Genomic DNA, 13217 nt, shown 5'->3' on the forward strand with positions numbered 1-13217 from the left:
CCATGATGACTTTTGATGAGAAATGATCCTAAAATGAAGAAAAAAGCTCTCAACAATCAATTCATCCGAAATGCAAGATTAATCCAAAAAATGGGTAGAAATCCAATGGATTGATGGTTACTAACCTTAGAAAATGTTGGTGGAGTCCATATATCAAGAATGGGGAGGTTTCATGAGAATTTTGGCAAAAACCGGCCGCAACAATGGAGAGGGGTGTGGCCGTCGGGTTGGAGAAGAAAGGTGGTGGGAGGAAGAAGGGGTTGGGGTTTTGTACTTATACAGGCTCATCACCGCCGGTTCGTATTATAAACCGGATGATCGTGGCTGGAACCGGCGGTGATGGCTGGCGACACCATCACCGCCGGTTCATATTACCCGAACCGGTGGTGATGAGGACTATCACCGCCGGTTCGTATTACCTGAACCAGCGGTGATGAGGACTATCACCACCGGTTCCAACGGCCACTACAGCCACCAACTTTGAAACCAGCGGTGAAAGCCCGTTTGCAAAGACTAATGCTGTAGTAGTGAACTAACCGTGCAACACTTTGGAATTTTGCAATTTCACTGATATTGCATCAATGGGAAGGAAATTGCTCTAACTTAGTTCTTATTTCAGATGCAACTAAATTGCAGTTTGAGTTAAATTACTATCATGTAGAAGTTTGGGAGATTGAATGTATCATTGCCAAGCTGTAATTTTTTGTCACAGTTATAGTTTTATTAAGCCATCTTAATACTATTTCAGGTTGCTGAACGGAAAGTAAATAGAAGAAAAATTGAAAATAGCATGAAGCTTTTGCAAAATTTGAAGACGACCATGGTGGTTTCAATCGGTTGAAGAGCCCTTAGGCTACCTAATTTAAACTTTGTTTTGATAATATGTTCAGACAAATTATATGACTTTGCTATTTATGTCGATTGAATAAAAAACGGGTACTACTATGTGTCTTCTATGAGCTCGTAGCCGCTCCGTCCGCCTGTGCTATTTCTTTACAATAGATCAAGATTGACTCTGCTAATAGCTTAGCCTGTAGTGCATCCACGTTGGTGAAAACACACAGAATCGGCTAGTCGTCAGTGAAATATATTTTTTTTTGCAAAATAGCCGAGTAGGAGTAGGTACTGCCAACGAAACTTCTTATCTTCAGTTGGAATTTTAAAATCGAAGCGACGTCTTTATATTGTGCCTTGTGCATTTTTTTTTGTAATCCAATGGATACGGCCGAATGTTATGACATTTGCTTGTGCGATATTTTTGTTTTTTACCCTGCTTGGAAAATGTCAGGCGCCCAGTCAATAGATGTTATGTAACCAACAGAGCCGTAATAAGGATACCCAGAATTATTCTTCAACAAGCATAAATTGATTATTCGTGACCTTTGCCTTGGTTGGTGTCGTTTCACTTTCCTTGGACTTCCTTTCTCAGGACCTAGTGGTTCAATTCCTTCGTCAGTGGACACTGGCTTCCTTCTGTTAAGCCTCCTTTCACGACCTTTTATCTATCAATCACCAGAGAGAACACTCGCTAGACATATCACCTGCTAGGAGCAATCAAACAAGCTTAGTTTGCGGACCATAATCAGAGAGAGAGAGAGAGAGAGAGAGAGAGAGAGAGAATGGGCAGTTCATCCGGGCTTGTAGACTGGAGAGGACGGCCGGTGAACACAAAGAAGCATGGAGGAGTGAGAGCTTCAATCTTCATTCATGGTAGGCCAGTGGTATTTAAGTGCTCTCCAGTCTCCGCCACTGTGTGTCTGCGAATCTAGTCGTCATCATCGATGATACAAAGTTATTCTTTTGGCTTCCGGTCTGTTTTCTTATAATCTAGAAACAACTGCCGATTCTGTTTTCTCTGCCACTATATATAAGGCTTAAGCAGATTTTTGATCTTCTCTCTTTTGTAATCCAAAATTTTGTACATACTCCCTCTCTGTTCTTTATTAAATGAGGTTTAGAAAAGCTAATTAGTTAAAAATGAACTAATTAGCTTGTACAAACGTTATTTGTTTAAGGACGGAGAGAGTACTTAGTATTACACAAGACAATTTGTTCAGATAGATTCTTAGACAAGGTTCATCTATCACAACATAAGAAATACTTTCCATAGCTAGCTTTCTATTCTCACCTACTCCCGTTTTATTGCTTAACGTGTGTATTCGGCAAAATTTAGGACTATTATTCTTTTCTACTCGATGTTCACATCCATGCTTGTTGTTAGCCATCGGTGTCTCGATCAAACCATCCACACGCTAAACGCTCTAGTGCTTGCAATGATTCTGACGTCTACAGTGGCCACTTCCCTGTAGCGCTCGTGCTGCTCAGCAACGCAGCCAACATTGCCAATATCTTGAATCTTGTAAGCTACCTGCGCAATGAGATGCACATGGACGTCGCGAGGGCCTCCACCATGGCAAGCAATTTCTTCGCCGCACTGCAAATGTTCTCCATCCCAGCAGCCTTCCTTGCCGACTCCTACATCAAGCGCTTCTACACCATCCTCATCTTTGGCCCTATTGAGATACTGGTACAAGTTCTACTCCATTTTTTCCCAAAAGATATATACCTCGAATTTTGTTTTGCTTTCAAGGAACAAGTTGGATTAAAAACAAAGAACTTTTTTTTAAAAAAACTAATATTCTACGCGTGTTTAATAGCTTGCTAGTCCACGCCAGCTAGTGTGTGTAGTGGAGATATTAGTCTTGTCGTTTTCATCATTCTTCCACAACCAATGTAATTATATCCCGGTTGGACCAATGCAATCAGATCCATCAAGACACATGCCCATGCATATGTCGCTGCTCAGCGAAGTGGCAAAAAAATCCAAACGGATAAGATTGTAACATACTTTTTCTTTCTCTCTGAGCTGACAAGATGCAATAATGGACTAGACTATGTGCAAACTTTGCAGAGGCTGGGACATGTTTCTATTTTCTAAAAAACCAATAGTTAAGGGATCAGAGTAGTTATTGGTAGTATTATTTTTCCAATTGAGTTTGTTGATTCAGATCTGCACTACATGCATGGGCACATGACAACCGTCATTCTGAAATATTGGTGTCCTCTTGGACAAGGGGGGCAAGATAAGGTCCGGCCTATAAAACGTTTCCCTTTGCTTTTTCAGTGCTTGTGGTGTGCTGTCCCTATTTGGTTTGTTGTTCTATTTGTCCATGTTTTCCAGGTTCTTTAGCTTCTATGTTAATTTGAATGATGCTATTGTATTTTTCGGCCTAGAATATGTTCCTTTTCGTACCTTAAAACTAATAAATATTATTTTATTGAAAATGTTCATTAATGATGGCTTTATATATGTAATCTTCCCCACCTGATAATCTTCAGTCATAAAATTCCAAATCATGTAAGTCAGACAACAAACATTGGTGATGGAAGAACCAATTTAACTAGAATGATCTTTAAACAGCTTAAACGAAACACAGTACGGTGTAACTCACAACTGCGATGCAGGGCTACATCCTTCTGGCGGTGCAAGCACATGTACCGTCCCTGCACCCACCACCGTGCAACCCTGGACAGCAGACAACCACTTGTGAGTCTCTCCACGGCTCGAACCTGAGCCTGCTTCTCCTGGGCCTGTACCTGATCCCCATCGGTGATGGGGCGGCACGGGCGTGCCTGCCGGCTCTTGGCGGGGAACAGTTCAACAAGTCCGATCCCGTGGAGCAGAGGCAAGAGGCGAGCTTCTTCAACTGGTACACCTTCGCGGTGTCGACCGGTGGATTTGTGGGGCTCGTGTTCGTGGTATGGGTTGAGAACAGTAAAGGTTGGGACATCGGGTTCGTTGTGTGTGCCTTGTGTGTGCTCCTGGGGATGCTGATATGGATTGCCGGGTTCCCGTTCTACAGGAACCAGCTGCCAACTGGGAGCCCCATCACAAGAATACTGCAGGTATGCATTGCTTTTAAATTTCGAAGTTGGTCCATTTTCAATGCCTTCACATGAAGTATTATGTTGGAAAACACAGAGAAATAGGCATGTCTTAGTTACTACAGACTCATTAAGCCCACCATTACTGTTTTCATATTATTGATTTTCTGATGTACTAGCCCATATTAAATCTTATTGCCTTATCATCCGTTCCATGTTAGGTTCTTGTAGCAGCATTCAAGAAAAGAAGAGTTAAATTACCAGAAAACCCCAGTGATCTAAAGCAAATAAACCATGATGAAGCCAGTGCCATTGGAATACTACATAGAACCCAGGGATTTCAGTAAGTACAGAATATTTTTTCGATCTCTCCAAGCATTGATGAAATGCAATAAAAGGTTGAAAGTGTCTTCTCATTACTTTTTTTTTCAGTTGCCTTGATAAAGCTGCAGTAGACACCGGAAAGACTGGTGCCTGGTCTTCCTGCAGCATAACTCAGGTGGAGGAGACCAAGATCATCCTTCGCATGGTTCCCATTTTCCTCAGTGCCATCCTTGGATACATTCCGGTGCCTCTGATCCTCAATTTCACCGTGCAGCAGGGCAACACAATGGACACCAGGCTCGGTTCAATTCACATCTCCCCTGCAACACTCTTCGTAATCCCTACGGTCTTCCAGATGGTGATACTTGTCGTTTACGACCGGTTTATTGTGCCCTTCCTGAGAAGAATCACAGGCTATGTGGGTGGCGTCACACACCTCCAGCGCATCGCCATTGGGTTCCTTTCAGCCACAGTGGCCACAGGCATTGCTGCCCTGGTGGAGATCAAGAGGAAAAAGGTGGCAGAAGATAATGGCCTTATGGATGCGACCTCTGGGGTTCCAATATCCGTCTTCTGGTTGACAGTGCAGTTCTTCCTCCTTGGCATTGTTGACGTCACCTCCTTTGTAGGGCTTCTAGAGTTCTTCTACAGCGAAGCATCCATGGGGATGAAGTCCATTGGGAGCTCCATCTTCTACTGCATTCTTGGGGTGTCTGCTTGGCTGGGGAGCTTGCTGATACAATTGGCTAACCGAGTTACAAGACACAGCGATGGTACAGGAGGATGGCTTGATGGGACAAACCTTAACAGAGGGAAACTTGATCGGTTCTATGGGTTGCTAGCAGTTCTTGAGCTAGTGTCGCTATTTATCTACGTGTTCTTTGCGAGGAGGTATGTTTACAGGAATGACCAAAAGGTTGTGGTTGATGAGGACAATAAGATTCCATCAGAACGAGCCATAAATGCCATCTGATCATCTGCAACTATTTCTAAGGCAAACATGGTGAGATGCTTAATTTACAGAAACTACGGTGATGTAAGGAATAGAAGGATGTTATGCGCTTATGCAAACTGTGTTAGAAATATTGGGCCTGTATTGATTGTGTTAGAAATATAGGACATCTTAATGCAATAAGCTGGTCCATTATCCACATGTAAAAAAGTATAACCAGATATTCTAATAATTGAAATACATGTATTGTCTCATGGCATCTTTTTTGTTTATTTCAGTAGATCCATAAAAATATATTTTGGAGATGTGTTGTGGTCGACCTTTATGATCCAAACATACCACCTATTAAGTGGGATATGTGAATATGGGCCCGAGGGGAGCATGTCCAGGTTCAGCTGAAACTATGGTTCGGCCGACCCCCGGGGCCACCTCTCGCACCGCTTTTCGTCCGTGACACTGTCTTGTGGGTCCTCATGTGGGTACATGGTGTTTGGTACAAAGTTTAGTCGGTTCTGCTCCATTTGTGCGCCCATGGATCTATGTGCTTCCCTATGATTGGTCGGAGGTGTGTTTTCTCCTTTAATTTGTTTACTTAGCCTTTTATGTGTGATTGCAGATATGGCCTCCTGAAATCAATGATTCACCAAAACTTGTGGAAATGGTTAGAATCAAACTACTATCTCTAGTTTGGTATTTATTATATCATTATTTTATACAAGAGTTGATAGTCGGATTTGATACTTAAGGACCGTCAACGATGAGATTGAGATGGTTTGGTGGGGGTCCCTGCCCGGCCTTATATATTCCGGAGGGTAGGGTTACAGGTCGTGTTTTTGGTAACTTCTAGCCAGATACGACCTAAGGAGTCCTACTCGGGTTTGTCCAAGCGGTTTCCTTTGATACTGACTAGGTCTACCCATGTCCGAGTAGTTTACAACAGCTTTTACAAGTAAGGTACAGGGAGTTTTCTATCCCTACAAAGAGGTAATGCATGGCACGCTAGTAGTCCCATGGATGCTGATCTGACAGATGCTGCCAAACATATTGACATTAAGTTTTATATTGTAAAAGATAGAATCTAGGATCACACTATTGAGTTAGAGCATATAAGTACTAAGAAAATACCGATGGATCCATTAATGGAAGGCTCACCTCCCAATATATTCCGTGAACTTAATGCCGTTATGGGATTATTGGATAGTGTAACACTCTAGGTGTTTAGAACCCTAAGCAAGAAAATCTAAATATAGCATCATGCATAATAACCCAGAATTATTGAAACAATGCATCTAATTATGTATGTGCATATGCATGTGTATGTATGTGTATATGTGAGATTTGTTCCTTTTGTGTTTATAACCCTTCATGCTCCACTATTCATGAAAAATGTAGCACAAAAACACACTCATATTTTAGTACCTTACAAAGTGTACTTCAAACACCATTTGCAAATTCAAAATTTAACACAAGAAATGACTACTAATTCAAATCCTAGTAGTTTTGAATTTAAAATAACTTTTAAACCGTGGCTCAAATGAACTTTTGGCTAACATTAAAGTTGTAGATTTTCAAATTCCCTACAACTTTCATGTTCAAAGTTTTTTCAAGTTCTGGTTTGAAATTTTGAGAAAATTTAATTTGAATCCCGACCCTTCTCTCTCTACCTCTCTCTTCTCTCCCCTCCCCTGTTCTGTCCCGTCGAGGGGCAGCGGCCGCCGACCACCTGGCCGATGATGCCTGCCCCGGCAAGCGCCAAGGCACAACCCCCAATGGGCCCCGACCGGCCACCAACCGGGCCTGCTACCAGCGATTTGCTGCGCCCGGTATCCCGCCCCTGCCAACTCGCACACTCTATGCGGCCGTCGATTCCCGATGGCAGATCCACGACACGCCAGCGACACCGCGCCCTTGCCGCGACCTTGTCCCAGCTATGCCTCCCTCTGTTGTGTCGCACCCAGCTCCACCTCCCCTTCCCTGTATGCCTATAAAAGGGCTGCGCCGAGCCCCTGCTCACACACGTCCGAGACCCACCACCACCCCGCAATTAGCGCGGCCACTCGACCTCGCCGTTGAGCCCCACTTTCTGCTCCTCCTCCGCCCAAACCGAAGCTCTAAACGGGTCGCCCTCGACCTGCTGGTTCTCCCGACTTCCCCACGCTGCCCTCCCTCGCCGGACCGCCGCCGCCCATCACCCACACCTTGCCGGAGCTCCTGCTCATAGCCGGCAGCCCAACTCCGGCCACCCCAGCCCTAACCAAGCACACCAATAGGTTTCCCTCGACCTCCTCGTGCTCCCCCACCCCTTTCCCCTTGCCGCCGACTAGTTCACTCACCGGATTTCGGCTGGAAAACACCTAACCCCACCTAGGGACTACATTGCAATCGTCAAGTTCTTTTTAGAGTCCTTTCTGCTAGACCCAGGGACCTATTTGCGAGAACTCAAGCACTTTTTCTTTCATGAGGCTGTCACTTGTAAAATCAATCTAAAATCATACGGAAATTAGAAAAATGCAAACTAAAATTTGTTTTGACCCTCTTGATGCATCCGACTACTTATGCACAAATGGATGACCAGTTATAAACTAAAACTTGATCCAAAATTAATCTTGTTTTAACTAGCCATTAAATGTATCTCTTGATTTAGGACAGTACAATGAATGATTTTTGGACTGTAAGCTAACCTCTGCTTATTAAGACTTGTGTAAAAATTTCAAGGCAAGAACATGTTTCTACGAGTAGTTTTTGTGGGATCTTGCTTGATGTGCTATTTTGCTAGAGTTATTTGTTTATGCTATTCTACTAATATTTTAGGGTTGAAACTTTTACAATAGAGTAACATTGATGCATAAATTCTATGGATAAAGTTTGAAACTTTTTACTTCTGTCTAACTTGCTCATATATTTTTAGTTAAGAAAAACTACATTAAAGCAAAGTAACTAGTCTGGTGCTTAGAAAAATAAGAAATTTTAACCAGAGACTACCTTTGAGTAGATTATCTTGTTAGAAAAGTTTGAGATATAGAAACTTTATGAAACTGTCTGTAGAAATAAATCTTGATTAATGTAGATGTATCTTGACTTATTTCCTATCCTCTGTATCTTGCACACTAAAACCTGAAAAATTTACAGTAGACTCACCATAAGTTTAGGAGTACTTAATAAAATATTGAGCATCAGTTTTTGCATGGTTTATTATGTATAAATGGATCTTGATTCTAGCGGTAACTGTTTAACGTATTTGTACTTAACTAATGTGCTCTGCATAAAAATCTTAACATAGGAAACTATCTCTATGGGTAGTTTTGTTTTAATTCATGCTTACTTTTGGAAGAATGGCTGTTTATGAAATGACAAAACCACTCACTTACTTAATGAAGTTAGTTAATCCAGATACTACTTGATAAATGACTACCCAAGGAAAATAAAATGAAGTGCTTTACAACTTAAGTTGAGTTTTGTTGAATTACAACTTTATAGAAAAATAAGTTATTTATCTTGTACCATTAAAACCACTCATATATATGCATTCATATAGAATTGACAACTCTCACCAATGGAACCTATGAGCTGGTGCTAGAGTCCGAGAGTGAGCAGTGTAAATCTCAAGTTAATCTAACTGAAGTTGTTGAAGATCCGAACCAAAGTTCGGAAGAACCCAAAGCTAGCTTTGCTCAGGAAGGCAAGTCCCGGAGCATAACCCCTACTTTTAAACTTATGCAACTTTTATTTATATATGGTATTATGCATTAAGTTTGTAGGAGTTGATTGAAACCCTTGTTGCATGATCCTAGTACCTATGATATGAACACTAGTCTGTGTTGATCGCTAGATTGCCATGCTAATAGGACTCCGGTAAAAGTCGAGTAATTTCCTATCACTCGCGAGCTATAGGAGTTGCTTGTTTTACCTATGTTGGAATCATAAGGTCGATAGATGGGGCTATGTTACAATATTCCTGTTGATGATTGAGGCCTCGTCTGTTTAGCAAAAATGCTAAGGTCGCGGTATGTGGTAGTGGTGGTTAAGTTTTTGAATGTACTAACCCCATGCTGAGAATATGGTAATCGATAAGCTTAAATATCTAATTGAACCGATGCGTGGACATACCTCCCACCATCTTGATATCGTTCCCATGGGCACATGGTGAGTGCAAGAACAGCCATGGCCTGGCTTCGTTCGTAGGTTCGTGGACCTCTGTACTTGAGGTCGGTGACCCTGATACATGAAACGGAAATAAAGGGAAAAGTTGCATGTGTGACTCTATGAGTAACCACGTGACATGTGTTTAGGTTTCCCTTGCAAGGTTAAGAAATTCGATTCGAATCGTCCGTTTCTCGCGGCCATTGAGACTGCTTAACTCTTTTACCACATAGAGTAAGAAGAGGAACAATGATGATGTTAATCTGGTTGGATGCTCAATTAATTATTTTTCCACTATGTGTGATTTGGATAGTTGCTTACCTAGAATGGTTAATCAATTACAACTTGATGCTAAAACTTGAAAGCAAGGACTCACTCTTAGATACTTTTTGGAAAAAACTACCCTCAGCCAAAAGCCTTGCATGTCTAGAAGTCGGCTAAGTATATACCACTAATCAGGTTAGCCTTGCTGAGTATTAGTATACTCAGCCTTACTTGTGGCTTTGTTTTCAGGTGAGACCTTTGAGGACATGGTTGCCCATTTGACTTGGCCGTGTACTCTTCCTTCTGGTTGGTCGGTGGAATGGGATACGTCTATCAGACTCGGGCACACGGGAGTGTGCACGTGGCATACTTTTCCTAGAATACGGGATGGACATGGCCCACGCCCTACATCTATTGTAACTACTCGTAGTGCAGTAGAACTACTCATAAAGTAGTGAAACTAGTCGGACACGGTAGGAAACTATCCGAGAAATACTCAGGTAGGATTCCTGGGTTTGTACCTGACCAGGACTATAAGGGTGGACAGAGATCCCCTCCAAACAGAGGAGATCACCCGATCACCATCAAAGGCAATACAAACCACACAGGACATAGGGTATTATGCTCTCGGCGGCCCGAATCTGTCTAAACTTTATGTTCCTTGCACCTTTGAGTTCCTGGTCTTGGCGACACCAGAGGTATCCCTTAGTGGGCATGGTGGTAAAACACCAACAGCTGGCACGCCTGGTAAGGGTGTTCATCGAGCATTCACCAGAGAATTCGATGGCATCGTTCAACTTCTCCAGCACCGTGCTTGACGAGGGCACAACTTTCATCTTAAACTCCTGGATCTGCGTCGCCAACAGCTTAGGTGGCTTCAACAGCCACCTAGCCAACTCTAGGGAGCCGGAGGTCTCTTCATCGACTCGAAGCAGTGATCTCAACGAGTTCATCGACAACCTCGATGAGCTATTGTTTCCTGATCTGGCCCTGCAGATTGAAAAGATGTCCGCTTTTTGACGCAACTTCCACTCGTGATGCCCTAGAACTAGTCGGATCAGACTCAAACCGATCTGAGGGGACCACACAATCTAAGTACCTCTCTGACTTGGAGGAGCACTTAGATCTTTTGCTCAAGCTCAAGGACGTGGGAGCCACCGCTTGTCGGGGGCCCCCGTTTTCGATAACTACTCGGACTCCAATGAAGAGTACCTATCAATCAATACTACACCTTCAAGCCAGTCATGAGGAGGACTCGGAGATGAGGGAGCCACTACCCGTCGGGCGGCCCCTGCTCTTGAAAACCACTCGAAACTCGATGGCCACACAGAATCGTTTTTGGGTAGCCATCTGGGCTTAACCATAACATCAACGCCGTAAGGCTGTTTCGTGTACTGGAAGGGTTTTGAACCCTCCGAACTACCTGATTATGAGTCCCGCCTTGTAGCCTTCATACAAGAACTGCCCTTCCAGGAGGGCAAACCTCTCTCTCCCATCGCGGAAGAGGGAGAAAGTAGCATAGAGCTACTCGAGTACAGCCTTACGGCTATGTTATCACCATAATTTGACTGGGCCAGAGGATGGACCGAGAACAACATGGGCTGAAGGAGAGCATCATGACGGTTTGCAAATCGGCTTCTGTGTGAGCGTATTAAGGGCCGGGATGGCCGTGTGTCTAAGTAAGGATAGTTTAAATATGGTAAGTTAGAGATTGTATCGTAATCAGCTAGGGTTAGTTAGAAAGATCAAAGTCTCTAGACAATAAATATATATCATAAGATTCAATAATCAATCATCCAATATTTACAATAAACTCTCGGCGCATCGCCACCCCTTTCCCAAGGGTTTCTCCAGGTAATCGACATGCTGCTCCGATCATGCTCCGCATGGTCGGGGCAGCGTCGTATCTATCTATTTATCTTTGTGTTTCTCATGCTGAAGCGTTGTTGATGGTGAGTAACACTAGTTATCTTAAACGATTATGATACTGCATTAGTTCTTGATAGTATATCTATGCTTCATTTGCCGTTCGTAATCGTTTAGTTGCCTTTGCGCGCAATCCTAGGTGCAAGGACAGCACCTTGCTCTGTTTTCGCCTAGTAGATCTAATCTATTATGGTAATTCTTTATTTCTACAAGAATTTGGTTTGATATCCGTATGATTAGGCCCTTCAAATGGGTTGAATGTTCCGACTACATGTTTGGTGCTTTATGGTAATCTAAGAAGGGATTGTTCTGGAAATCGGCTTATTAGTTGGTTTTTAGGCCTCTTTTTAGGTTAGCGTCTTGATTATTTTTCATGTTCGTTAGGCTTAACCGCGCGTAGGACGTTCTGGTTGTACGGTGAAGACTTTTACTGTCATAGATTGGATTAGCTTGGTGATTATGGAGCAGGCTTCTATCTTTTCCATTGGATTCGTATGGACATTTGATTATTAGTAGATCTGATCTGTTAAATGGGTTCAATCGGCTTCTTTCAGTCGATTTTGAGGATTACCCGGAGGTCCGACCTAGTACAAGGACAGGTCCGACCCAGTGCAGAGGCACCATCGGCTCTTCTAGCCGATCATGGGAGTCATTTTAAGAGCCGATCGCAGCTCGGACTAACGTTTGACGTGGCTGTGTATGCAGGGAAAGAGGTGACAACGATTTCTACACCTCCATGATCAAGTATAGGTCACGTGGCACGCCTAGCACTTCACCAAGCCAGGGTGTGTGCTGGACTTCTAGGCCGTTGACAGAGGGACCGGGACCCACCAGCAGTCTCGGAAGCCTCCCGACTCCTCGTGTTGCCTGTCGCTGCTCGCCGGTGGGTTTTGACCGACAACAGGCTAACAACTCGCCGGATCGTCAAGTTTGCATGGCCTCCCTTCGTAATGTGGAGGACGATGAGCTGGACCCCGACTACGACAACGAGCAACTCGTGGACATCTTAGCTGATGAGCCAACAGTTGACGCCCCCAGGATGAAGACGAGGAGCACCGAAGGATCCGTCGCAGGCGGAATGTGGAGAATCGCGCCAGCGACCCAATGTACCAAAGGGATCTCAACAATGCTTTTGCAGTAGTCGTGGATCGGGAGTATCGTACGCCGATTGGCGCCATCACAGAAGCAGCCCTATTAGCCCAACAACTCCCACCCAACCCTCAGATACAAAGCTACAGTATCTGACCCAACGCGCACTCGTGCAACTCGATGGGCGACATCCAGTTTCTTCCACTCAGAATCCACCCTCAAGGTCTGAGCGCCATGGCCAAATTGCACTGATCAGCCGCACCCCCGGAGGACGCCCTGGGAACCGGAGGAATGACAACCGCCAGTGTAACGAGGGCCACCCATCCATGTACGGCAACGATGAACAAGAAGTACAACAATCTACTCGCAACCAGCATGGTGCAAGGCATCAAGGACAAGCTCCACTCCAGGCCAGCCTTCATGACGTTCCCACGACCGACCTTAGGTAGAAGATCAATGAAGGCCGTGAAGCACGGCGTGTTATCGAAGCAAGGAGAAGGGCCCGTACCGGCACGTACCATGACAACGACAGCGACCGCTTCCCTGCCTTCACCTCCAACATCACCGACAAATCCTATCCCAAGGAGTTCAAACCAGTCGGAATCCCCAAGTACGATGGTAAGCAGGACCCACGGTA

At 44.0% G+C, this 13217-nt stretch overlaps 1 protein-coding gene across 3 annotated transcripts; it reads left to right on the plus strand.

The window, feature by feature from the left end:
- Nucleotides 1–1409: 1409 nt before the first annotated feature.
- Nucleotides 1410–5415, plus strand: LOC112902795 (protein NRT1/ PTR FAMILY 4.6-like). 3 transcript variants are annotated; one of them, XM_025971975.1, is made up of 6 exons: nucleotides 1410–1710; nucleotides 2310–2527; nucleotides 3466–3906; nucleotides 4107–4228; nucleotides 4318–4384; nucleotides 4484–5415. In XM_025971975.1, the coding sequence occupies exons 1-6, from the start codon at nucleotides 1620–1622 to the stop codon at nucleotides 5180–5182; spliced, it is 1638 nt and encodes a 545-aa protein (XP_025827760.1). In that variant the 5' UTR covers nucleotides 1410–1619; the 3' UTR covers nucleotides 5183–5415. The 3 variants fall into 3 exon arrangements, with proteins under 3 accessions (XP_025827760.1, XP_025827759.1, XP_025827761.1); XM_025971974.1 differs by having other exon boundaries at nucleotides 1412–1710; nucleotides 4318–5415; XM_025971976.1 differs by lacking the exon at nucleotides 2310–2527 and having other exon boundaries at nucleotides 1412–1710; nucleotides 4318–5415.
- The last annotated feature ends 7802 nt before the right edge of the window (nucleotides 5416–13217 follow it).

This window comes from Panicum hallii, chromosome 8 (genome assembly GCF_002211085.1).
Source record: "Panicum hallii strain FIL2 chromosome 8, PHallii_v3.1, whole genome shotgun sequence".
Taxonomy (NCBI): domain Eukaryota; kingdom Viridiplantae; phylum Streptophyta; class Magnoliopsida; order Poales; family Poaceae; genus Panicum; species Panicum hallii.

Excerpts from the sequence above, each read along its gene's own strand:
- LOC112902795 (XM_025971974.1), top strand. The coding sequence starts at position 1,620 with ATGGGCAGTTCATCCGGGCTTGTAGACTGGAGAGGACGGCCGGTGAAC. Across the intron at positions 3,907-4,106 it reads CCATCACAAGAATACTGCAG|GTTCTTGTAGCAGCATTCAA; the intron begins GTATGCATTGCT and ends GTTCCATGTTAG. Across the intron at positions 4,229-4,317 it reads CATAGAACCCAGGGATTTCA|TTGCCTTGATAAAGCTGCAG; the intron begins GTAAGTACAGAA and ends TTTTTTTTTCAG.